The sequence below is a fragment of the Oncorhynchus tshawytscha genome, linkage group LG22, assembly GCF_018296145.1.
Source record: "Oncorhynchus tshawytscha isolate Ot180627B linkage group LG22, Otsh_v2.0, whole genome shotgun sequence".
NCBI lineage: Eukaryota > Metazoa > Chordata > Actinopteri > Salmoniformes > Salmonidae > Oncorhynchus > Oncorhynchus tshawytscha.
The window spans coordinates 3,860,258-3,886,687 of NC_056450.1; the positions used below are offsets into that span (position 1 = coordinate 3,860,258).

General features: G+C 43.8%; 1 protein-coding gene across 3 annotated transcripts; it reads right to left on the reverse strand.

Moving 5' to 3' along the window:
- Nucleotides 1-26,200, reverse strand: LOC112221595 (methylenetetrahydrofolate reductase-like). 3 transcript variants are annotated; one of them, XM_024383750.2, is made up of 12 exons: nucleotides 25,914-26,200; nucleotides 16,473-16,724; nucleotides 15,162-15,400; nucleotides 10,808-10,918; nucleotides 10,374-10,567; nucleotides 9,491-9,741; nucleotides 2,429-2,563; nucleotides 2,051-2,231; nucleotides 1,708-1,890; nucleotides 1,135-1,236; nucleotides 918-1,037; nucleotides 1-473 (listed from the first exon to the last, which is right to left on the reverse strand). In XM_024383750.2, exons 2-12 carry the CDS (start codon nucleotides 16,721-16,723, stop codon nucleotides 210-212), a joined length of 2,031 nt encoding a protein of 676 aa, XP_024239518.1. In that variant the 5' UTR covers nucleotide 16,724; nucleotides 25,914-26,200; the 3' UTR covers nucleotides 1-209. The 3 variants fall into 3 exon arrangements, with proteins under 3 accessions (XP_024239518.1, XP_024239519.1, XP_024239517.1); XM_024383751.2 differs by lacking the exon at nucleotides 25,914-26,200 and adding an exon at nucleotides 17,120-17,215 and having other exon boundaries at nucleotides 16,473-16,727; XM_024383749.2 differs by having other exon boundaries at nucleotides 2-473; nucleotides 16,473-16,727.
- Between the last annotated feature and the right edge of the window lie 230 nt (nucleotides 26,201-26,430).

Here is a 26,430-nt window from a genome sequence, read left to right on the forward strand (position 1 = left end):
TTTCACAGAAGTGTGATTGATTTGGAGTTACATTGTGTTGTTTAAGTGTTCCCTTTATTTTTTTGAGCAGTGTATATATGTGCAGTATATATACTGTATAGTATAATATTCCAGTTAAGTACTTTGTGGTGTTAGTTTTTAGTGAAAAGTTCTCGATCGCAGCACCGGGGAGAAAAAGTAAAAGAGTCCGTCAGTGGCTGTCGCCACAGTTACTTTGGGGATTGATCTTCCACGGGTGACTCCTCGGCAGGCTGTTCTACAGGTTGCTCCGTGGGTTGCTCCTCCGGGGGGTTGTCAAGCAGCTCAAACATGTCGTCGATGACCTGCCACAGGCAGTTGTCCAATGGGAAGTCGTTGTCCACCAGGTTGACTAGGAAGTAGTTGTCGTGGATGTACTTGATGATCATGCGTGATGGCGACTCGTCGTCATACAGCTCGGCCCACTGCTCAATCCACAGGGCAAAGGCCTCGTCCTATTAAAAGAAGGCGAAAACAATTAACTCTACGCATTTCTGAAAGGTGGGAATTTCAAGTGTTTCGACATCGATTTAGCTTTACAGCTCTGATAAAACTTTATCAGGAAGCTTTAAAATTCCACACAAAATAATGACTTTAAAAAGGATTACTTTAAAAGGCCTCACGGGAGGTTTTTGTGACTTTCCAAACGCTCCAGCTCAGAGAGACGATGTAGAGGGTTAAAAATTCCATACTCAACTAAAATCTCAGAAAATGTACATAGAGAACCAATGACAAGCATTTCACAAACACATCCGAGTCAAGGGAACATTCCAGAACCAGAAACAACCCCTAGCACACTCCATCATTCCTTCTGAGAGATGGTTTCACCTCATTGCTTACAAGTGCATAGGGGGTAATGTTCCTGGAAGGGGCCAGTAGGTTAATAAGATGACCTTTACCTTCCAGTACATGAAGCTGACTGGATCCACCACCGTGGGCTGGACAATCTCCCTGCCAGGGAAGATGCCCCATGTCACAGCGTTGGGTTGCATGTCATGGGCGTTCGTCGTATTCTGACCCTGTAAATGGAAACAATCGACCAGTAGATCAATCCAACAATCCATTCAATTCACAAAACAGGTGTAAATGTAGGCTAATATATGTAGATGAACTTACATGAACATTGACAATGTGGTAGTTGACGCGAGGTTCGTACTTCTTCAGCACTTTGAGGAGAACGGTGACGTTTTCACTCGAGGTGAAAAATTCCAGATAGGCCTGTTGAATTTGCAAACGTCGCACAGCATTAGGTTCATGTCATTACATGATTAGTATGCGTGTAATACAATAACTAAGTTTGAGAAACCTTTAATTTATTCACTCTTCCTCATTTCTAGGAAAGATTGTGAATCACCCTACTCTCAACATCGTAACAAGAGAGAAAAGGGGACAGCCTTCATTTTCCTAAACAGTTATTTTACCTTATTTTAATACTTGATAATTTGAATGACTTTATGGGTGTATATATTATATTATATTGTGTTATAAATTCAAATGTTTAAATCTCCCCTCCCTTTGGTAGGCCTACCTTCTTTCTACAATTATTTTGGTAAAACTTTACTTTAAGCCTGCAGGTACAGTATGATGATTTATAACTTATTATAAAGTATGTATATATGAGCCTTTATCATGTTATATAATCTTATAATTGGTAATCCCCAAAACCAAACCACGGAGGCCTAACTTCACCTTCTGGAAGACGTAGCCCCCCGGTGGGCCCCAGCCCACGATGGGGTCGTCAGAGGGCTTGCCATTGATGGTGGGCTGGGAGTTGATTGTGAGGACCCCCCGGCGGTTCACCTTGTCGAGCTCGTCCATCATTAAGTTGGTCTCCGGAGCCAGCGGCTCGTCGTTCCATGGCAGACACATCACCTAGGAGATAACAGCCGATCATTGATGTCAGTTGAGCAAAGCGGAAATCAAGGGTTTAGGTGGTATTCATAATGGCCACGTGGTTCGAATTCATGAAGCTCCAAACGGAAGAAAGCTGACTGAAATATTTCAGTCTGAAGTGTCCAGGGCCAGGCGTCACCTTGTGTCCGGCGCAGTTGGGCTGGGCCTTAATGTAGCTGGTAAAAACCTCGTAGACACTCTGCTCACTGGTCAGCTCCTCGCCCCACATCTTCAGCAGGGCGTCCTTGGACGACTTACTCTTCAGGTAGAACAGGTAGTAATCGTTGAGTTCGCCAAAGGCTGGAGATGACGAGTTGCCCCTAAAATAACACAGAGCCAAGCTGATAAGTCCTGGGAACTTTGTCTTTTCACTGATTACACAGTAATTATTCACATGGAAAAGTCACAGAATAGGTTGAGATAACAAACATTGGAAATGTAACCATGTCTAACCACAAACTAGCCAAGGTGCAAGGTGATTTCTCTAGAGCTTTTGTCCAGTGTATGGCTTGCTCACCATCGTCCGTTGGGGAAGTCGTCCCAGTCCTGTGTTCTGTATATGTAGCTCTTGGGTCTGGAGGCCCAGAAGATGGGCCGCACGTCCTCCACTTTGCGCTTGGGGTGAGCACTCACCGCCCAGGGGAGTGGACGCCTGGCAACCCAAGAAGACAACCAGAAGGCATCAGTACTAGTAGAAAAGGCTGCGACAGCAGCTATTCCATTCTAATACATAGGCAGTTCAATTTCATGTGAAGTGGTTTGTTTGATTTTATTAAGCTTTCCAGGACAGAGTGTGCATGTACCAATCAAATTGAATCTGATTATTGTGCAATAGACAATTAAACCTTACATAGTATACCCATTTGGTTCTCTTTCAAATACTTGTTTTGATGTATCACATATAATATCAAAAGTATCTGTTGGAGACAGATATAGTGATGAATGAGGTGAAAAGGAACCACTCTGCCCTCTGGTTATTCTCGCTTCTCTGCCTCACGAAGAGCAATAGTACTCTAGCTTTCCTCATATCAACTGGATACCAGTTTTACTGCTTAACTGCTCACAAGTGAACCATGAAGGACATCGCTGCCGTGCGAAAGGTCTTCAGACCCTGTCGAGAGGTTGAGTGCTAAGGTTCTATTTTTGTATCGAAATTCCTTATCTACTTCTCAGTCTCTGTTGCTTCACGGCTAGCTTGAGACTCAGTTAGGCTAACATGGCTAGCTCACTGAGAGGCAAGCTATCCGCACTAGCATACCCTACCTGCACCGTGGTAGCATTGTCATCTCACTTCTCTCGTGTAGTTTAACCTACGTTCACCCGTTCTGTTAACTACACCGACCAGCTCAGTCTCATGGTGCCCTTGTTTACGGGAGCACTCTATCTGAAAGTTAACTCTGCCACCACGTGGTTTCCTTCAGTCAGCACTGAGCTAGCCATGGCGTACCATGAGGTAGCTGCTAGCTAGCTAACGTCCCACCCCTTCACCGCGGGATAGCTGCTAGCTAGCTAACGCCCAACTAGCCTCACGGCTATAGGGTTCTACGAAGCTCATTATTGCTAGCTGTTAGTCGCAAGGCTTCTAACTAGCTAGCTTCGTACGCAGTTTACACTTTGTTCCTATAACAGACACTGCTCGGTCCCCCTAGCAAGCTTCATTCCTCACAATGTCCACTGCTACCCCGTCCAGGGACGAGCCTAGCACTCGAACCCCCACATTCATGTGCCTGTAGGTCCATGATTGCAGGGAAAGATTCCCACCCTCTAGGCATCAATTGCTTGGGTAAGGGACATCCCCAAGAGGCGCTCGAGGACCCGGAGTTCTGCAAGCACTGCAGATGAGGGCTGGTCTGAAGAAGAGGCTTAAACATGCTTCGATCTCGATAGCCCCTCTTGCCTCCAAGCAAACAGCGACACCTGAGGGTAGGCTCTCTGCAACCTCTCCCAGTTAGGGAGAGGTCACGGATAGCCTTGACTCCCTCCCGTCACTGTCTGATGATGTAGCAAGTTAGGGGACAACAAAGAAGCGGAGGAGAATAATCTCACGGATATCCACGATATTGCTCAGGAGGTGCGGACTGACAACCCCGTTCTCCCCCCTTCTCAAGCCTGCAGGCCTCACGGCCACAATATGGAGGAATTACAGACCTGAAACTCTGTGCCTCCCAATGCTGTGATCGTACCACCAGCCTAGCGGTTGTGGGAGGAATGGCGCTTTGGCTGAGGTTATACTGCATCTTGGAAGCCCCAGTGTCGTCCAAGGAGTTGTTTGGGCCCACTGTCGCCGCCATGCAGCAGAAGTGTGACATGCACAAGAAATAAGGCAAAGCCTTCAACTTTTGCTTGCCCCGCAGACCAGGGCCCCGTGGCCAGCCGCTGGTTCCTGCATCTCGCCCCAGCATCACAGCTGGGAGGGGGCAACAAGCTGGCCTTGGGGGACTGAGGTCGCCAGTGACGCAGCAGCCTGCCAAGACTCAGGCTAGGCCATTGAACCAGTAGTAAAGCTGTCTTACGCTGCAGCAAGGATCCACCCCTCTAACCTTCCTAAGGGAGGTGAGGAGGGCCGGCCGTCGGCCCTCTGCCCTACCCTCGCTCTTCGGGTTTAACGTTTGATAGGGGAAGGAGTAGCATTGTTTTCACCACAGTGGAAAGGCAGGGCTGTGTTGAGACAAAACCCTAATCTCTTTGCAGCAGCTAGGGACTGTGCTCACATGAAAAAATGGTGCACAGATGTCTGTGATCGTCTGAGACCAGCCACCCAGACAGCCGATGAAACTGGGTTTGCACATCCAAAGAATTTCTGCACAAATTGTCAGAAACAGTCTTAGGGAAGCTCATCTGCGTGCTCATTGTCCTCACCAGGTTCTTGTCCTGGCTGCAGCTCGGCGTCCTAACCGACTTCAGTGGGCAAATGCTCACCTTCGATGACGACTGGCACGCTGGAGAAGTGTGCTCTTCAAGGATTAATCTCGGTTTCAACTGTACCAGGCAGATGGCAGACAGCGTGTATAACGTTGTGTGGGTGAGTGGTTTTTTGATGTCAACGTTGTGAACAGAGTGCCCCATGCTGGTGATGTGATTATGGTATGGGCAGGCATAAACTACGGCTAACAAACACAATTGCATTTTAAATCGATGGCAATTTGAATGCACAGAGATACTGTGACATCATCCAGAGGCCTATTGTCATGGCATTCATCTGCCACCTCATGTTTCAGCATGATAATGCACAGCCCCATGTCACAATGATCTGTACACAATTCCTGAAAGCTCAAAAGGTCCCAGTTCCTCTATGGCCTACATACTCAGACATGTCACCCATTGAGCATGTTTGGGATGCTCTGGATCGACGTGTACGACAGATTTTGTTAGCAACAAAGGCGGCAAAAGGTACAGTAAATGTAAAATACAGTGTAATGTTTAGATTCAGTTGTGTCAGGTGAATCAAATGTATTTATAAAGCCCTTTTTATATCAGAAAGATGTCAAAGAGCTATACAGAAACCTAGCCAATAACCCCAAACAGCAAGCAATGCAGATGAAGAACTGTTGTGTCCTCATCTTTTGTCTAATAATTTCCCATAATATCCACACTTTTCCCTTGTAATTGCTACCATGGTCATGCATTCCATATCTCTATAAGAAACATTTCAATTTAGCCCTATCCATATAGGCCAATTCCAACGAGTGAAGGGTTAATGATCTTTATTTTATTTATTTAACCAGATAGGCTAGTTGAGAACAAGTTCTCATTTACAACTGCGACCTGGCCAAGATAAAGCAAAGCAGTTCGACACATACAACAACAGAGTTACACATGGAATAAACAAACAGTCAATAATACAGTAGAAAAAGTCTATATACAGTGTGTGCAAATGAGGTAGAATAAGGGAGGCAAGGCAATAAATAGGACATGGGGGAAAAGTAAATACAATATAGCAATTAAACACTAGAATGGTAGATGTGCAGAAGATGAATGTGCAAGTAGAGATTATGGAGTGCAAAGGAGCAAGAAATAAATACATACAGTATGGGGATGAGGGAGTTGGATGGGCTATTTACAGATGGGCTATGTACAGGTGCAGTGATCTGTGAGCTGCTCTGACAGCTGGTGCTTAAAGCTAGTGAGGGAGATATGAGTCTCCAGCTTCAGTGATTTTTGCAGTTCGTTCCAGTCATTGGTAGCAGAGAAATGGAAGGAAAGGCGGCCAAAGGAGGAATAGGCTTTGGGGGTGACCAGTGAAATATAGTGCTGCTATGGTGACCAGCGAGCTGAGATAAGGTGGGGCTTTACCTAGCAGAGACTTATAGATGACCTGGAGTCAGTGGGTTTGGCGACGAGTATGAAGCGAGGGCCAGCCAACGAGAGTGTACAGGTCACAGTGGTGGGTAGTATATGGGGGCTTTGGTGACAAAACGGATGGCACTGTGATAGACTGCATCCAATTTGTTGAGTAGTGTTGGAGGCTATTTTGTAAATGACATCGCCGAAGTCGAGGATCGGTAGGATGGTCAGGTCAACTTTTTGATTTTGGGCGATTAAGCCTGGCTCACAATCGTCATCCCAATTCATCCCAAAGATGTTCGATAGAGTTGAGGTCAGGGCTATGTGCAGGCCAGTCAAGTTCTTCCACACCTATCTCGACAAACCATTTCTGTACGGACCTCACTTCGTGCACAGGGTCAATGTCATGCTGAAACAAGTCTAGATTAGTCTAGATTGTCATTGTATTCTGTAGCGTTAAGATTTCCCTTCACTGGAACTAAGGGGCCTAGCCCAAACCATGAAAAACAGCCCCAGACCATTGTTCCTCCTCCACCAAACTTTACAGCTGGCTTTATGCATTCGAGCAGGTAGCGTTCTACTGGCATCCACCAAACCCAGATTCTTCCGTCGGACTGCCAGATGGTGCAGTGTGATTCATCACTCCAGAGAACATGTTTCCACTGTTCCAGAGAACAATGTCGGCTAGCTTTACACAACTTCAGCCGAACGCTTGGCATTGAGCATGGTGATCTTAGGCTTGTGTGCGTCTGCTCGGAAATGGGAACACATTTCATGAAGCTCCCGATGAACAGTTCTTGTGCTGATGTTGCTTCCAGAGGCAGTTTGGAACTCGGTAGTGAATGTCGCACTTTTTACCCGCTACGTGCTTCAGCACTCGGCAGTCCCGCTCTGTGAGCTTGTGTTAGCTACCACTTCATGGCTGAGCTGTTGTTGCTCCTTGACATTTCCACTTCACAATAACAGCACTTACAGTTGACCGGGGCAGCTCTAGCAGGGCAGAAATGTTATCAACTTACTTGTTGGCAAGGTGGCATCCTATGACAGTGCTACGTTGAAAATCCCTGAGCTCTTCAGTAAGGCCATTCTACTGCCAATGTTTTGATTTTATACACCTGTCAGCAATGGGTGTGGCTGAAATCCTTTTAATCATACTTTTGCATATATAGTGTATTTCATTGAACTGAGATTTTAAAAGCCACGTATTGGGCTTCACCTGGCTTTGTTATGAGGTTCTTCCCAATGGGTTGTTTCTGCACCTTCTTGGTGTGTACTCTCAGTAACGGGACCTCTGAGGGTTGGTGATGTTGGGCCTACCCTGGCTTCGGACAGCATGTTTTTTGCGATATGGGAGTTGGCCATATCCCCATATGTGATAAATCAAAATTAGTACTTGAAAGAGAACTTAAGGTTACTTGCGTAACCTGGTCCTCTGATTATATGAGTAAGACGTATCACCGCATTCCCCTGCTCGCAAGGGCGTGAGGAAGAGAAGCACGCTTGAGAATAAGCAGAGGGCGGGAGTGGCTCCTTTTAACCTCTTGATCCTACTTGAGACGCAGACGTCCCAACTAGAGCTCTGGAAATGCAAATGCGCTACGCTAAACGCTAATAGTATTAGTTAAAACGCAAACGTTCATTAAAATACACATGCTTGGTATTGAATTAAAGCTACACTCGTTGTGAATCCAGGCACCAAGTCAGATTTTTAAAATGCTTTTCGGCGAAAGCATGAGAAGCTATTATCTGATAGCATGTAACACCCCAAAAGACCCATAGGGGATGTAAACAAAATAATTAGCATAGTCGGCGCTACACAAACCGCACAATAAAATATAAAACATTCATTACCTTTGACCATCTTCTTTGTTGGCACTCCTTGATGTCCCATAATCAATACTGGGTCTTTTTTTCGATTAAATCGGTCCATATATAGCCTAGATATCGATCTATGAAGACTGTGTGATAAACGGAAAAAATAGCGTTTCATAACGTAACGTCATTTTTTAAAAGTTAAAAAGTCGACGATAAACTTTCACAAAACACTTCGAAATACCTTTCCAATGCAACTTTAGGTATTAGTACACGTTAATAAGCTATAAAAATCATCAGGAGGCGATGTAAATTCGATAGCTGGTCGTCTGGAAAAAATGTCCGGAAAAACACCGGGCCAATGCATCAAGTTGGTGGTCGGAGGGAATCGGTTCCCTTTGGTCGGTTCTACCAAGAATCAAATCCGAATCAAATGAGAAGACTCTATACATCCTGTGGAAGCTGTAGGTACTGCAACCTCGGCCTCATTTAATACGGTTCACCTTTAACAATGGGTTGAAGTGGCGCATGGATATTTTTTTCCATTTCCAGTGATCAGATTTTCCTGCGCTTTTCGATGAAACAGACGTTCTGTTATAGTCACAGCCGTGATTTAACCAGTTTTAGAAACGTGAGAGTGTTTTCTATACACACATACTAATCATATGCATATACTATATTCCTGGCATGAGTAGCAGGACGCCAAAATGTTGCGCGATTTTTAACAGAATGTTCGAAAAAGTAGGGGGTCGGCTTATTAAAGAACAACTGCCCCTAAAAAAACAACTTCACATTTAGACAACAGCTTATGGTCACGTCGGTGAGTCAGAAACATTTGATTATACTGTCAAAATTGACTAGTGTAAATAGGATAATTCTTGTCATAAAGTCTGTCTCGATCAAAAACAGAGTTTTATGACTGCATCACGAAGTTAATGAAGGTTGGGTTTGTTTCAATCCTGTCCATATGCCCACAGCTGGCAGTACAGGTGCACGTGACCCAAACGCAATGTCAGTGGTAAATTTGGGTCGACTTTGGAATCCCTATGGGGCTAGTTAGGGACCATCGGTAAATTCCACAATGTACCTGGGACAAAATATAAAAATTCCTCCAAATTGACTTAAAAACGTCAAATCAATTACAAATTGTAGAATTTCATATACAAATATTGAAAGCATTTAATAACAAAATGAATGAAGCAAATTTTTAAAAGGAGGCCAAATCAGGAAGTGCAGTCGTCCTTTAAGAAAAGGTGAGGGTCTCGCCTCATTCAAGTAGGCGATCCTAAACGAATTCCCATATGTGATACATCTCACTCATATTGTCAGAGAACCGGGATTACGGTAGTAGCTTTACATTTCATTATTCTTCAAATACTGTGTCTGCTAAATCAAGCAAGCAACCTGAAGTGTTTGAAAGAAAAAACAATCCTATTTGGACCCAGGTATGGTGTGGTGGGTGGTCCGGGCTTAGACAACCAACCTGGGGTCCTCGATCCAGAGGCCCAGCTGCCGCAGAACCTCCATGGTGGCCACCTCGCGGTTCAGCGTGTAGAAGTGGAGGCCCGGCACATTGCCACTCTCCAGGAGCACGCGGCACATGCCCACGGTCTGCTCAATGCCGTAGTTGCGGATGGCTGCGTCGTTGTCCTTAATGGGCTCGATGACCCGCATGATCTCCTCAGGCACTTCCAGCTTAGACAACTTCACCAGCTGCCTTAGAGATTGGTAGCCCTGGAAGAAAGGAGGAATGATAAAACAAAAAACAAAACATACAAATACTTCAGAAAATAATTTCAAATACTTTAGCTGTAATTGGTTGAGCTTGTCTGTTAAAATTAAGCAAACCCCGCCCACCAGGCACTCCAAACATATACTGCCCCTTATGGGAAAATGTCCCCTTGTCCGATGAATAATGTTTTGTTTTTGCTACAACATTGCTCGCTATCATCACATCTTTGAACATGCCATTCCAAGAAAGCGTTAAAGTACGCAACGCCTCCCTTTCAACCTTCGACATAAATGTAGTCTTTGACCACACCACCCCACACACACAAGTCCACGGCCCAGTTTAGGCCTATGTCCCAAACTTCCTGGTAGGGCTGAGACGATACCAGTAATGCAATATTTTTTCATGGCAAAAATGAAAACTATTTGGTCCTTTAAAAACTTGCTGTATTTTTTTTTTTAAAGAAAGAAGTGTGCTTACAGCTTGGAAAATAAATACATGAGACTCTGGATAACAACATAATAATGTTTGTTTCCAACATTAAGGCTGTTCTCCTAAAGAAGTCAAATCCGCTTCGAGTTTTGTTTCCTTGCCGCAATACTAACAAGTATCCCGATAATGGTATCATCCTTAGTACCTGGATAGGGAAGATGCCTGGTAGGATGGGGCAGGTGATCCCTATTGCCCTGCAATCTCTGACAAACTTGAGGAAGGTGTCGGCCCGGAAGAAGAGCTGGGTGATGATGAAGTCTGCCCCGGCGTCCACTTTCTCCTTCAGGTGTCTCAGGTCCTCGTCGTAGCTGTCTGCCTCCGGGTGGCCAGTAGGATAGCCTGCCACAATAAATGAGTTTTAATGTGCAGTGTGTCACATTTTACCAACAACTTGAAGGACTAAATGGCTTTACGGGAGATAAAATGCTCACATCGTATAAGTAGGTACAACAGCCTACTTTAAAGTCCTCCACAAATAACCTGATGAAAGGATACCATTAGTATAAAATGACAATATGCTGAAGCTGTGTAAAAAATAAAAAATACATTTAAAAATAAGTAATTTTGCATCAATCATACCAGCCACACAGATGTCAAAGTAGTCATCAAACTCGCAGCGGATGTGTTTGACCAGGTCTGTGGCGTAGTTGAAGCCCCCTTCTTCCTCTTCCCAGTCAGCCCCTACGGGATCTATAAAGAGATCAGGAAAACATGGTGCTCAAAGGGAATTTGTCACAATAAGACGTAGTAGCTACACTTAAAAATATGAAAACGCAAGATGCAACAATTTCAAAGATTTTACTAAGTAACAGATCAGTGAAATAACTTCATTAGGCCCTAATCTATGATTTCACATGACTGGGAATACAGATATGCATCTGTTGGTCAAAGATACCTTTTTTTTTTTTTAAGTGTATTTTTTTGGATCAGAAAACCAGTCCATCTGGTGTGACCACCATTTGCCTCGTTATGGTATGGCTATAGTAAGTGGGCGCCGACAGACATGGCAGCTCTGCTTCTAGCTCCTAAGCAACTTTGCAGTATTTTGTTTTTTTGTGTGTTATTTCTTACATTATTAGCCCAGAATGTTTGTGTTATTACATACAGCCAGAAATAACGTTTGAATATCAGAGTGGTGGTAACTCACCAGCATTACGACCAGAAATACAACTTTGCTGAATTGGATCCTTTGTTCATACCCCCCCGGGCAAGTAACGTTTCCCAGAGGCTGCTCCAAGACGCCGCCAATGGAGAAGAAGTATTCGGAGTGGACTTCTAGTCCCACTCAAGAGGCAGGCACACCATCCACCGCTTCCGAGTATATTACTCACTAATGTTCAGTCTCTGGACAATAAAGTAGACGAGCTCAGGGCGAGGATCTCCTTCCAGAGACTTCAGGGACCGTAACAGCCAGCTGGGTTCTCAGTTCATTGCGCAGACAGGAATAAAGAACTCTCCGGGAAGAAGAAGGGCGGGGATGTATGTTTCATGATTAACCACTCATAGTGTGATTGTGATAACATACAGACACTCAAGTCCTTTTGCTCACCCGACCTTGTATACCTCAATCAAATTCCGACAGCATTTCCTCCCGAGAGAATTACCTTTGGTTTGTTAAAGCTGTGTATATTCCCCCTTAAGCCAATACTCCCGACAGCCCTCAAGGAACTACACTGGACTTTATGTAAACCACATATTCTGAGGCCGCATTTATTGTATTTGGGGATTTTAACAAAGCAAATTTGAGGAAAACACTACCGAAGTTCTATCAAACACATGGACTGTAGTACTTGCTTAGGAAAAGCCCTAGAGATGCTCCTCCCTTCCTATAGGCAGAAACTCAAACAGGAAGTACCCGTGCTAAGGTCTATTCAACGCTGGTTTGACCAATTGGAATCATTGCTTTAAGATTATTTTGATCACGCGGACTGGGATATGTTCCAGGTGGCCTCAGAGAATAATATTGACATTTACAGACACAGTGACTGAGTTCATAAGAAACTGTATAGAGGATGTTGCTCCCACGGTGTCTATTAAAACCTACCCAAACCAGAAACCAGTGCTGCCTTATATACATAGACATGGAATCAATAGCCACTTTAATAATGTTTAAAAACTGCTTTACTCATCTCATATGTAAACACTGTATTCTACTCTATTTCAGTCAATGCCACTTTAGATGTGCGTTGTTGTGAATTGTTAGATACTACCGCATTGTTGGAGCTAGGAACACCAGCATTTCGCTACACCCGCAATTTAATCTGCTAAATATCATTCATCATCATGGTATCTCTGTGCATTCAAATTGCCATCGACAAAATCAATTGTGTCCGTAGCTTATGCCTACCCATACCATAACCCCACCGCCACCATGGGGCACTCTGTTCACAGCGGTGACATCAGCAAACCGCTCGCCCACACAACGCAATACACGCCGTCTGCCCGGTACAGTTGAAACCGGGATTCATCCGTGAAGAGCACACTTCTCCAGCGTGCCAGTGGCCATCGAAGGTGAGCATTTGCCCACTGAAGTCGGTTACGATGCTGAACTGCAGTCAGGTCAAGACCCTGGTGAATACACAAGCTTCTCTGAGATTGTATAGAAATTCTTTGGTTGTGCAAACCCAGTTTCATCAGCTGTCCGGGTGGCTGGTCTCAGACGAACCTGCACGTGAAGAAGTCTGATGTGGAGGTCATGGGATGGAGTGGTTACACGTGGTCTGCGGTTGTGAGGCCAGTTGGACATACTGCCAAATTCTCTAAAACAACATTTATGGTAGAGAAATGAACATTCAATTCTCTGGCAACAGCTCTGGTGGACATTTCTGCAGTCAGCTTGCCAATTGCACACTCCCTCAAAACTTGAGACGTGACAAAACTGGCCTTTTATTGTCCCCAGCACAAGGTGCACCTGTGTAATGACTGTTGTTTAATCAGCTTCTTAAAATATGCCAAACCTGTCAGGTGGATAGATTATCTTGGAAAATGAGAAACGCTCACTCACAGGGACTTAAACTAATTTGTGCAAAAAGTTTGAACAAAATAATATTTTTGTGCATACGGAATACTTCTGGGATCTTTTATTTCACCTCATAAAACATGAGATGAACACTTTACATGTTGCGTTTATATTTCTAGTCAGTATACACTACCGGTCAAAAGTTTTATTACACCTACTCATTCAAGGGTTTTTCATTTATTTTGACTATTTTCTACATTGTAGAATAATACTGAAGACATCAAAACGATGAAATAACACATATGGAATCACGTTGCAACCAAAAAAAGTGTTAAACAAATCTAAATATATTTTTATATTTGAGATCCTTCAAAGTAGCCACACTTTGCCTTAATGACAGCTTTGCACACTCTTGCCTTCTTAAAAGTTCATTTGTGGAATTTCTTTCCCTCTTAATGCGTTTGAGCCAATCAGTTGTGTTGTGACAAGGTGGGGGGGTATACAGAAGATGGCCCTATATGGTCAAAGAACAAGTTCATATTATGGCGAAAAACAGCTCAAATTAGCAATGAGAAACGACAGTCCATCATTATGTCAGTCGATGCGGAAAGGTTCAAGAACTTTAAAAGTTTCTTCAAGTGCAGTCGCAAAAACCATCAAGCGCGATGATGAAACTGGCGCTCATGAGGACCGACGCAGGAATGGAAGACCCAGAGTTACCTCTGCTGCAGAGGATAAGTTCATTAGACTTACCAGACTCAGAAATTGCAGCCCAAATAAATGCTTCAGAGTTCAAGTACACAGACACATCTCTACATCAATTGTTCAGAGGAGACTGTGTGAATAAGTCCTTCATGGTCGAATTGCTGCAAAGAAATCACTACTAAAGGACACCAATAAGATGAAGAGACATGCTTGGGCCAAGAAACACGAGCAATGGACATTAGACTGGTGGAAATCTGTTCTTTGGTCTGATGAGCCCAAATTGGAGATTTTTGGTTCCAACCGCCGTGTTTTTGTGAGACGCGATGTGGGTGAACACGTGTATTTGCCACCGTAATGCATGGAGGAGGTGGTGTTATGGTGTGGAGGTGCTGGTGACACTGTCTGTGATTTATTTAGAATTCAAGGCACACTTAACCAGCATGGCTACCACAGCATTCTGCAGCGATACGCCATCCCATCTGGTTTGGGCTTAGTGGGCTTATCATTTGAGATGGTTTGGGATGAGTCGGAACGCAGAGTGAAGGAAAAGCAGCTAACAAGTGCTCAGCATATGTGAGAACTCCTTCAAGACTGTTGGAAAAGCATTCCAGGTGAATCTGGTTGAGAGAATGCCAAGAGTGTGCAAAGCTGTCATCAAGGCAAAAGGTGGCAATTTGAAGAATCTCAAATATATTTTGATTTGTGTAATGCTATTTTGGTTACTACATGTGTTATTTCATCATTTTGATATCTTCACTATTATTCTACAATGTAGAAAATTATAAAAATAAAGAAAAACCCTTGAAGTGTGTCCAAACTTGACGGGTAGTGTAGTTTCCATGCCCCTCTTGAAAAATGCTTCTTCTCAATGAGAGAAATCTGGATAAATAAGGGTTAAACTGAGACTCAGCGATATGATTTTACCACAAGCCACAATATGAACCAAAGCAATTGCAATGAGAGCGATGCAGGAGGCTGTCATTGTGAGCGATATGACATGGCCACGAGCAGCAATATGAACAAACATTTTTGAACAGGAATTCACTTCAAATATCAGGCAGACCCTCAGGCTATTGGAATACAATAGCCAAGCGCACACACAAACACTCCTACAATAGACTAACCATGCTCTGGGTAGAAGAGCAGGGTTGTTCCAAAGATCAGCTCACCCTACACAAATTCGAACCTTAACCGTTAAGAGGAAAATATGAAAACTGCCCCTTAGACCTGTGCCTATGTGCAATGTCACCCTACTCGATGTGGCCCTACCTCCTCTTAGAGCCATGATGTTCTTCAGGCCAAGGTGTTTGGCTTTGCTCAGGTATCCAGTGATCTTTTCTTTGGTCTGGTTACAGCAGGTCAGGTGCAGGATGCTCTCCAGGCCACAGTAGTTGACCGCTGTGCTGGCGATCATCATAGAGGAGGTCTCCTTGTCCGAACCTGGGTCCCCCGCCGGATGCCAGGTAATATCTATGAACAGGGGCCCCCCAGAGCCCATGCGATCAAATCTGAATGGGAAAAATGGGAGAGAGAGAAGATGTGGTTAGTTAGTAGCTGCTTTTAGCAACTCTAGTTGCTCTAGTACACGTCCCTAGCGTTGCTGGGAATTGGCTGGCAAAAAAAATGAATAGTCCACCGGAAGTTCAATACATTTCCATTTCAAATATTGATTGTCCGTAGGCTTGGTCCTTATGCATGGGTGAATTTGAGAATTAAAACATATATATTAACATATTAACATATAATTAAACAGATTTTCCAAACGTGGATCTGTTGTACATGCATGCAGCAGCTCCTCAACTAGGTCAAATCCTCTCTGCTTACCTCGTGTCAAAATAAAAGTCCCTCACAAGTCCTTGCTTTTTATGGCACACATTCATGATGTAAGTGTAGAGAAATTGGGTCTACAACAGACCCACGTTTGGAAAGTCTGTTTAATATATGTTCTATTAGATGTTTTTTTCTCAATTTCCCTCTTGCCTAAGGACCAATCCTACGGACAATCGGCAGAGTAAGTAAAAATTGAATTTTATTCTGGCAGACTATTCCGTTTTTTTTGCAAGCTAATTACACACTAGCGTTGCTAAAAGTAGTTACTTAGCAGTTTAGCGAGCAGATCCGACCCACTTGCTTCCAGCTGCACTACGAACAGACAGGCTTCCTGTGTAGATTAAGACAACGTGGAGCCAGCGCAAAATATGGCTTGGAAAACGTACCTCAATCCAGGAATGAGAAATACGTTGTACTCCAATTGCCCCATTAACCCAACTATTACAGAGAATATTGAACAACTGCTAGCTAACTATCAGTTATACATTCTTCTCGGTGTAACAGTTGGGATAATAGGACAATTCGCAGTACAATGCATTTCTCATCCCTGGATTGAGGTACATTTTCCAAGCCATATCACACACTGGCGTCGCTGTGTCTTAATCTACACAGGAACCCTGTCCGTTTCTAGTGCAGCTGTAAGGAACCGGGTCGGATCTGCTAGCTAGTTAGCTGCAAATTTCAAACTCTGACCTCGTTGAGAGTTACTAGCTAGAACAAGCCAACAGCAAATGAGTTTCAGCTACAGACCTAGAGACGAGATTGACAGCCCCACTGGCAGTACGAGGGGGGAAGAACTCTAGGGAAAACCAGTGGTCGCCTGACTCTGTCCGCCTGCGCATCTTGTCCCGTAGCCTTTCCGTGCGGTCGGCAGCCAGCACAGGCGTCGAGGAGCGAGAGCTCTCCTTGGAACTCTCGCCGCCGCTGTTGCTCGTGCCACTTGAGTTGCTTTTGGTGCATGTTCGCCAGGTGTCGTCGACTCTCTGCACATTATTCACCATGCTGCTGCAGAATAAAAACAGTGTTTGACTCCCAAACTGTCCTGAGTGTGCTTAAACTGAAGCTCTCCCTATCACACACACACAAATGGGCATTCCTGGTGAAAATGTGAAAGACATGCTAGCCAGCATGCAACACTGCTTGCTTGCTAGCTAGCTAGCTGTCAAACAGAATTTATGTAGGTAAATTAGAGACAAGTGTTCAAGAATATATGATTTGCACATGTAAAATATGAATTGTACCTGTATAATCCGTTTTGTAGTGGCAAAAAATATTTGCAAACATGTAACTTATTTTGAGAATAAATGCTGATCTTAACTTTCTTTGACAATAAAGTTTCTACCATTGTTTCCTATGACTGAAAATAGCTGTTCTGATGTCCAGAAACTATCACTAACCCCGTTTGGACGAGGACTTCTACTTCAATGAGTCGGAGGCGAAAGACATCGATTATCCCGGACCAGAACCAAATCCCAGACACTCGTGGAAGGCGCTATAGAGGCTGGCATGTGGGCACCCCGGTGCGACTATGGCGGCGAAATAATAAAAATTGCTTCTACCCTCTGTTCTATTGGTGAATGTGAAATCGCTGGAGGCTAAACTGGACAAGCTCCGAATGAGACCATCCTATCAACAGGACATTAAGAACTGTAATATACTATGCTTCTCTGAGTCATGGCTGAAGAAGCACATGGATAATATACAGTAGAAGTCGGAAGTGTACATACACCTTAGCCAATTACATTTAAACTCAGTTCTTCACAATTCCTGACATTTAATCCTAGTAAAAATTCCCTGTTTTAGGTCAGCTAACTGACCACCACTTTATTTAAGAATGTGAAATGTCAGAATAATAGTAGAGAGAATTATTTATTTCAGCTTTTATTTCTTTCATCACATTCCCAGTGGGTCAGAAGTTTACACACACTCAATAAGTATTTGGTAGAATTGCATTTAAATTGTTTAACTTGGGTCAAATGTTTTGGGTAGCCTCCCACAAGGTTCCCACAATAAGTTGGGTGAATTCTGGCCCATTCCTCCTGACAGCGCTGGTGTAACTGAGTCAGATTTGTAGGCCTCCTTGCTCGCACAGACTTTTTTTTCCCAGTTCTGCCCACAAATATTCTATAGGATTGAAGTCAGGGCTTTGTGACGGCCACTCCAATACCTTGACTTTGTTGTCCTTAAGCCATTTTGCCACAACTTTGGAAGTATGCTTGGGGGTCATTGTCCATTTGGAAGACTGCAGCAAAGCACCCCCAAACATGATGGTGCCACCCCCGTGCTTCAAGGTTGGGATAGTGTTCTTCGGCTTGCAAGCCTCCCCCTTTTTCCTCCAAACATAACGATGGTCATTATGGCCAAACAGTTCTATTTTTCTTTCATCAGACCAGAGGACATTTCTCCAAATAGTACGATCTTTGTCCCCATGTGCAGTTGCAAACCGTAGTCTGGCTTTTTTATGGAGGTTTTGGAGCAGTGGCTTCTTCCTTGCTGAGCGGCCTATCAGGTTAGGACTCGTTTTACTGTGGATATAGATACTTTTGTTTCTTCCAGCATCTTCACAAGGTCCTTTGCTGTTGTTCTGGGATTGATTTGCACTTTTTGCACCAATGTAGGTTCATCTCTAGGAGACAGAACGCGTCTCCTTCCTGAGCGGTATGGCGGGTTCGTGGTCCCATGGTGTTTATATTTGCGTACTATTGTTTGTACAGATGAACGTGGTACCTTCAGGCATTTGGAAATCGCTCCCAAGGATGAACCAGACTTGTGGAGGTCTACAATTTTTTTCTGAGATCTTAGCTGATTTCTTTTGATTTTCCCATGATGTCCAGCAAAGAAGCACTGAGTTTGAATGTAGGCCTTGAAATACATCCACAGGTACACCTCCAATTGACTAAAATTATGTCAATTAGCCTATCAGACGCTTCTAAAGGCATGACATAATTTTCTGGAATTTTCCAAGCTGTTTAAAGGCACAGTCAACTTAGTGTATGTAAACTTCTGACCCACTGGAATTGTGATACAGTGAATTATAAGTGAAATAATCTGTCTGTTAACAATTGTTGGAAAAATGACTTGTGTCATGCACAAACTAGATGTTCTAACTGACTTGCCAAAACTAGTTTGTTAACAAGAAATTTGTGGAGTGGTTGATAAACGAGTTTTAATGACTCCACCCTAAGTGTATGTAAACTTACAACTTCACCTGTAAATCTAGCTGTTTTTTTCTATGCATTAGCAGGACAGAATGTAAGAGAACAGTAAGTGGTGGTGGTCTCTTAATTAACAGCTGGTGCACAATCTCTAATATTAAGGAAGTCTCAAGGTCCTGCTTGCCTGAGTTAGAATACCTTATGATAAACTGTAGACCATACTATTTAATAATTGAGTTTCTGTATTTTCCTAGCTGTCTATTTACCACCGCAAACCAATGCTGCCACTAAGACTGCACTCAACGAGCTGTATAGGGCCATAAGTGAAAAAGAAAATGCTCATCCAGAGGAAGTGCACCTGGTGGCCGGAGATTTTAATTTTTAATTTTTTTAATTTTTTTATTTCACCTTTATTTAACCAGGTAGGCCAGTTGAGAACAAGTTCTCATTTGCAACTGCGACCCGGCCAAGATAAGGCATAGCAGTGTGAGCAGACAACACAGAGTTACACATGGAATAAACAATTAACAAGTCAATAACACAGTAGAAAACAAAGGGGGGAGTCTATATACAATGTGTGCAAAAGGCATGAGGAGGTAGGCAAATAATTACAATTTTGCAGATTAACACTGGAGTGATAAATGATCAGATGGTCATGTACAGGTAGAGATATTGGTGTGCAAAAGAGCAAGTAAATAAATAAAAACAGTATGGGGATGAGGTAGGTGAAAATGGGTGGGCTATTTACCAATAGACTATGTACAGCAGCAGCGATCGGTTAGCTGCTCAGATAGCAGATGTTTGAAGTTGGTGAGGGAGATAAAAAAAGTCTCCAACTTCAGCGAGGTGTTGGCTTTTTCAGTGAGCAATTCGTTCCAGTCACAGGCATGCAGAGTACTGGAACGCAAAGGCGTGCTTTAGTGACAAATGAGGTGTTGGCTTTAGGGATGATCAGTGAGATACACCTGCTGGAGCGCGTGCTATGGATGGGTGTTGCCATCGTGACCAGTGAACTGAGATAAGGCGGAGCTTTACCTAGCATGGACTTGTAGATGACCTGGAGCCAGTGGGTCTGGCGCAGCGAATATGTAACGAGGGCCAGCCGACCAGAGCATACAGGTCGCAGTGGTGGGTGGTATAAGGTGCTTTAGTGACAAAACGGATGGCACTGTGATAGACTGCATCCAGTTTGCTGAGTAGAGTGTTGGAAGCCATTTTGTAGATGACATCGCCGAAGTCGAGGATCGGAAGGATAGTCAGTTTTACTAGGGTAAGCTTGGCGGCGTGAGTGAGGCTTGGGCGAGGAGCTGCCGGGGGGGCAGAGCTGTTGGCCGAGGTTGGAGTAGCCAGGCGGAAGGCATGGCCAGCCGTTGAGAAATGCTTATTGAAGTTTTCGATAATCATGGATTTATCGGTGGTGACCCTGTTACCTAGCCTCAGTGCAGTGGGCAGCTGGGAGGAGGTGCTCTTGTTCTCCATGGACTTCACAGTGTCCCAGAACTTTTTGGAGTTGGAGCTACAGGATGCAAACTTCTGCCTGAAGAAGCTGGCCTTAGCTTTCCTGACTGACTGCGTGTATTGGTTCCGGACTTCCCTGAACAGTTGCATATCCCGGGGACTATTCGATGCTATTGCAGTCCGCCACAGGATGTTTTTGTGCTGGTCGAGGGCAGTCAGGTCTGGGGTGAACCAAGGACTGTATCTGTTCTTAGTTCTGCATTTTTTGAACGGAGCATGCTTATCTAAAATGGTAAGGAAGTTACTTTTAAAGAATGACCAGGCATCCTCAACTGACGGGATGAGGTCAATGTCCTTCCAGGATACCCGGGCCAGGTCGATTAGAAAGGCCTGCTCACAGAAGTGTTTTAGGGAGCGTTCCACCTGTGCAACTAGAGTAGAAAAATCTCTAGATCACCTTTACGCAACACAAAGCTCTCCCTTGCCCTCCCATTTGGCAAATCGGACCAGAACTCTATTATCGTCCTTATTCCTGCTTACAAGCAAAAACTCAAAACAGGAAGTACCAGTGACATGCTCAATACGGAAGTGGTCAGATGAAGCGGATGCCAAGACATAGGACTGTTTTGCTAGCGCAGACTGGAATATGTTCTGGGATTCATCCGACAGAAATAAGGAGTCTACCACATCAGTCACCAGCTTCATTAATAAGTGCATCGATGACGTTGTCCCCATAGTGAACATATGTACATATCCCAACCAGAAGCCATGGATTACAGGCAACATCCGAGTTAAAAGTTAGAGCTGCCGCTTTTAAGGAGCAGGACACGATGAACCATCAAACAGGCAAAGAGTAAAAACAGGACTATGATCGAAACTTGTTCAACAATCACAAGGCTGCAGGGCCAGATGGATTACCAGGATGCATTCTGACCCATTCTGGAATACCCACATGTTTCAAGCAAACCACCATAGTCCTTGTGCCTAAGAAAGCCAAAGTAACCTGTCTAAATTACTACCACCCCATAGAACTCACATCTGTACCCATGAAATGATTTGAAAGAATGGTCATGGCTCACATCAACACCATCATCCCAGAAACACTTTCCCACCTGGACAAAAGGAACACCTACGTGAGAATACTGTTCATTGACTATAGCTCCGTGTTCAACACCATAGTGCCCTCCAAGCTCCTCACTAAGCTTAGGACTCCTCCCTCTGCAACTGGGTCCTTGACATCCTGATGGCCACCCCCAGGTGGTGAGGGTAGGCAACAACACATCTGCCACGCTGACCCTCGACACAAGAGCCCCTCAGGAGTGCGTGCTCAGTCCCCTCCTGTACTCCCTACCACGACTGTGTGGCCATGCACAACTCCAACGCCATCATTAAAAACAAAACAACGGTGGCAGGCCCGATCACCGACGACAGCCTATTAGGGATCAGATCAGAAACATCTCCCTCAGCATGGGCAAGACAAAAGGTGCTTATCATGGACTACAGGAAATGGAGGGCCGAACATGCCCTCATTCACTTTGACAGGGCTGTAGTAGAGCAGGTCAAGAGCTTCATGTTCCTTGGTGTATACATCACTAAGGAACTATTATGATCTAAACACCAACACAGTTGACAATGCCCCTACCCCCTCAGGAGGCTGAAAATATTTGGCATGGGCCCTCTTATCCTCAAAAAGTTCTACAGCTGCACCATTGAGAGCATCTGACTGGCTGCATCACCTCTTGGTATGGCAACTGCTCGGCATTCGACCGCAAAGCATTATGGAGGGTAGTGCGTACGGCCCAGTACATCACTGGGGCCATACTCCCTGCCATCCAGGAGCTCTATACCAGGCGGTGTCAGACAAAGGCCCTAAAAATATTAAAAGACTCAAACCACCAAGCACAAATGCAATGATATACATTTTATTGGCTTGCTGTATGAGCTGCTTTTCCTGAAAATGTCTATCTGACATAGCTAGCTAGTTGTTGTTGTAGTGCAATTTCCATTCAATGTTACAGCCCCAACATGATCATGTAGTCATGCATCTGCAGACCAGCAAGGAGGAGAAAAGCCTGCTTGCGTGAGATAGCTAGCTAGTTTATGTTGTTCAAGCTATAATATTAGATCACATTTACAGGAAATGCAGCTCAAATAGCAAGCCAATTACAATGATAGACATTTTTTGGGTTTGACATTGACATTTAGGTATCTAATCTTTTTTTTTAATAGCTGTAGCAGTTTGCTCTCGTCTCGTCTGGGCACTGCAACAGCCAAATTGAAGCAACTACACATCTAATCTTTCCCATCCCCTCATCTTGATTCTACAGGGAGCTAGCCTTTTCTCTTCAAAACATCACTAGCAAGCTAGCTAATGTTAGCCAACTTGAGCATAGATCTCAGCTTGCTAACTAGCAAAGCCAACAAACTGTCTACACACCAAATATACACATAGCAAACAATCATTTCCTAAATTAATGTTAGTCTCAACCATTTGAAAAGTACATAGCTAGACCTATTACTCTGTTACACAATGTAAGAACCACTAGATACAGGCTAGCCAGAACACTCTAATGATAGCTAGCTAACCAGCCATGTTATTTCGATTGAGAAGAGGCCATGCCTTTCTGTAGCTTTCAAATTCTGTTAATATCATGTAGTAATTTTAACACATTTTATCCATATTAGCACAGTGGAAAACGTGCTTCCAGACCGGAACCCTGGCACCCTGTTTGAAAGCAAGTTCCAGAATGACAACACCTCACCTTATTGGTCAGAAGAATATGCCCGCCTGAATAAAATAATTCCCTACAAACCTCAAAAATCATCCCCATCCAAAATACCACATAATCCCCCATTCCATCCAACCTCTGACCCTATAAAACAACCTCTCCCTTTCTACATCATACATTTCACAAAATAATAATACATGATCATCCTCTACCATTCAGCCATTACACATTCCAGTACCATGTTTCACTACCAATTTTAGAGGGACATAACTTCCTCCCTTCTGTTCCCATTTTATGACACTATCTCATGTACAGATTTCCTTGTACTATAGGAATGCCCTTACTACTTTTATCCCATTGTCTCTGCCAGCAATCTAACCCATTTTTCCAAATCAATGTTTTATTTTCCCCTCTACCTCTACCCTCTATATCCACAATATTATTTTCAGTTTTTTTTGCTGTTATATCTACTATATAATTTCCATAAAATGTATTTGCCAGAATCCAACAGAACTTAATTGTAATACCATTTATTTGTAAGCCCAACAGCATCAGTCTTTTTTTTGTATTTTACCCCAATTTCATGGTATCCAATTGTTTTTTAGTAGCTACTATCTTGTCTCTACAACTCCCGTACGGGCTCGGGAGAGACAAAGGATGAAAGTCATGTGTCCTCCGATACACAAGCCGCACTGCTTCACAGCGCGCATCCAACCCGGAAGCCAGCTGCACCAATGTGTCGGAGGAAACACTGTGCACCTGGCAGCCTTGGTTAGCGTGCACTGCACCCGGCCCGCCACAGGAGTCGCTGGCCTACCGGCCAAACCCTCCCTTACCCGGACGACGCTAGAGGCCAATTGTGCGTCACCCCACAGACCTCCCGGTCGCGGCCGGTTACGACAGGGCCTGGGCCCGAACCCAGAGTCTCTGGTGGCACAGCTGGCGCTGCTGTACAGCAGCCTTAACCACTGCGCCATCCAGGAAGCCCCTGCAGCATTTTTTTTACCATAAATCCTCCCATTCTGACTTCCCAGATATTAAACTACAGGAACTGACGCAGAGTCCGAACATATTATTACTCTTCTTGGTTGTTAGCAAACAATATGTGGAAAGATACACAGATAACTTGAAACACCATAAGGACCATTATTTTACTGCTCCAACAGCACCTTGCATTTTCTATTAGACAAGGAATATTTCTTCCTCTTATCCAAATGGCACCAGCATCTGCATATACCCTGTCCGATATTCCCGAAGATATCATCAATCATCCACGTGAATAAGATAGGACTAATAGCACTTCCCTGTGGAGTTCCATTTTCCACTTCAAATTCTCTTGATAACTCCGATCCCATCCTGACCTGGAAGGTTCAGTCAAACAAGAAATCCATAATCCAGTTGTACATTTCCCCACTAATACCCTTTGGTCAACTCAGTACTAACTGTAACCAATGCATTAAGTGTAGTTCTTCCTTTTCTGAATCCACTCTGGTATAGACGTCGAACCTTTTGTTCCAGAAAATACAACAATCTGCCTACAACTTTTCCATTAATTGACATAGAGAACTTACATCAAATCTGCTGCTTGCTTATTTTATTTTTTTACAACTACAAAACTTTCGCCACAGGTTAGTTGCTAAATTAGTGCCAAAACAGATTTGACATCAGCAAATGTACTTTTGATTCAGCACATACTCTACACAGACCGGTCAGCATTACCAATCTGCAGAAGGCCTATATGCAAATAGACCATTTCCATATATGGATCTGTGCCCTTTACTTTGAACTTACAACTGTGGTTCTTAGTAGGATGTGCATATTTTTGAGATCAAAACAAGAGCAGCATGTAGCCACGTGTGCACATTTTGTTCATATTCTTTGCTAGTGAGTTATTAGCCCAGTTATAGATCATTTGTAGTCAGCAATAGGAGAGTGGTTGCTTCCTTCAAGACCACAACACGTGTACATTTCTAGACATCTTTAAAAAGCCAGTCAAGTAAACAGTTTTTGCCTTAAAGGGGCAGTGTTGAATTTTGAGACAGGCTTGAATAAGCTAAGTAGCTAATAGCCTGAGGCTAGCACAATTTGTCTGATTCTCTGTAATTGTATTGGAATAATAATGCATTTAATTTTGTAAAGTGGCTTCTTGAATCAAACATCCTTTTCAGTCACCTCCTTGCCTGAAGGACAAGTGGATAAACAGGTTAATGTTAAACCCTGCATGTTTTTTTTTCTTCAAATGTCTTATGGAATGTAGACCTACATCGAACGCCACACATTGACTGCTACTGTAGGCTGAATGATTGAACAGCGATTTACATATTAAAATGTTATGGGATGCATTTTCAACATTGTTTTTTTTATGTTAGGTCTACATTATGATCAAATAGCCACATTAGCCTACTTGGCCACTGTTAAAGCTAAATTAAAGCGGGTACAGCCTCTGCGCTCACAGTTAACGCGCGCTGGAAGTTTTACAGAATTCACACAAGGTTCAAGTTTGTGCTCAGCAGATCTGAAAATTGCTTAACATTACTCCCGAAAAAAAATGTTGGACCATTACTTGAAAGTGTTGTTGCATTTATTCTCAAAAGAAGTTAAATGTTTGCTAATATTTTGCCACTACAAAACTGATTATATAAGTGCAACTCATATTTTACATGTCCAAATCGTACTTTACATGCTTGTACACTTAACGTTATGTCTCTAATTTACCTTAATAAGAACTATATTGCTAGTGAACCACTGAACAGAATAAACAAATCAGCTGCAAAGAGAAGGTTGGTTTGCTATACTGGGCAAAAATGCAAACAAAAAATACAGAGAACGCATAGCTACCGTTAGCCTACCTGTTTCTCTCAATTATTATAGTCTATGTAGCTATTCCCCCAGGTTCGCCTCCACTATGTGAGTAGCTACAACGTGGAACTGCTTATTTATGTCCGTTCCGTCCCCAGAATGAATTTTTCAACAGTAATGCCAAATATTTTTCAGTGAGATCTACTATTGGCTCCTTGATTTGTCGCTGGATTACGTTTAGCCGTTTCCGCAACGACGTAACATCACCAATATGCCTTGCTGCGGTCCACGGCATAGCGTTTTCTCCCCTCTCCCGCCGCACACACCACCGGAATGCGCTTCTATGCCTATATGTTGCTCGCTCAGTGCTATTCGGGATCCTTGGGACGCCCATACCCTAACCTTAAACGATACAGGCTGGTTAAAGGTACTCTGCAGCACCAGGGACATCAGGGGCAGTGGGGGAGGGCGACGATGCATCGAGTTGATGCGATGGGGATTTTGTCGAGGATTACCCAATTCGGGTGTGCTGCACACGGCCCCAAACATCTGGTACACATCGACACA

Coding starts and splice junctions, on each gene's coding strand:
- LOC112221595 (XM_024383750.2), bottom strand. CDS start 16,723: ATGGTGAATAATGTGCAGAGAGTCGACGACACCTGGCGAACATGCACC. Junction 15,401..16,472: donor GCTGTCAATCTCGTCTCTAG/GTCTGTAGCTGA, acceptor TTTCCCATTCAG/ATTTGATCGCATGGGCTCTG. Junction 1,038..1,134: donor ACCACATTGTCAATGTTCAT/GTAAGTTCATCT, acceptor TTCCATTTACAG/GGTCAGAATACGACGAACGC.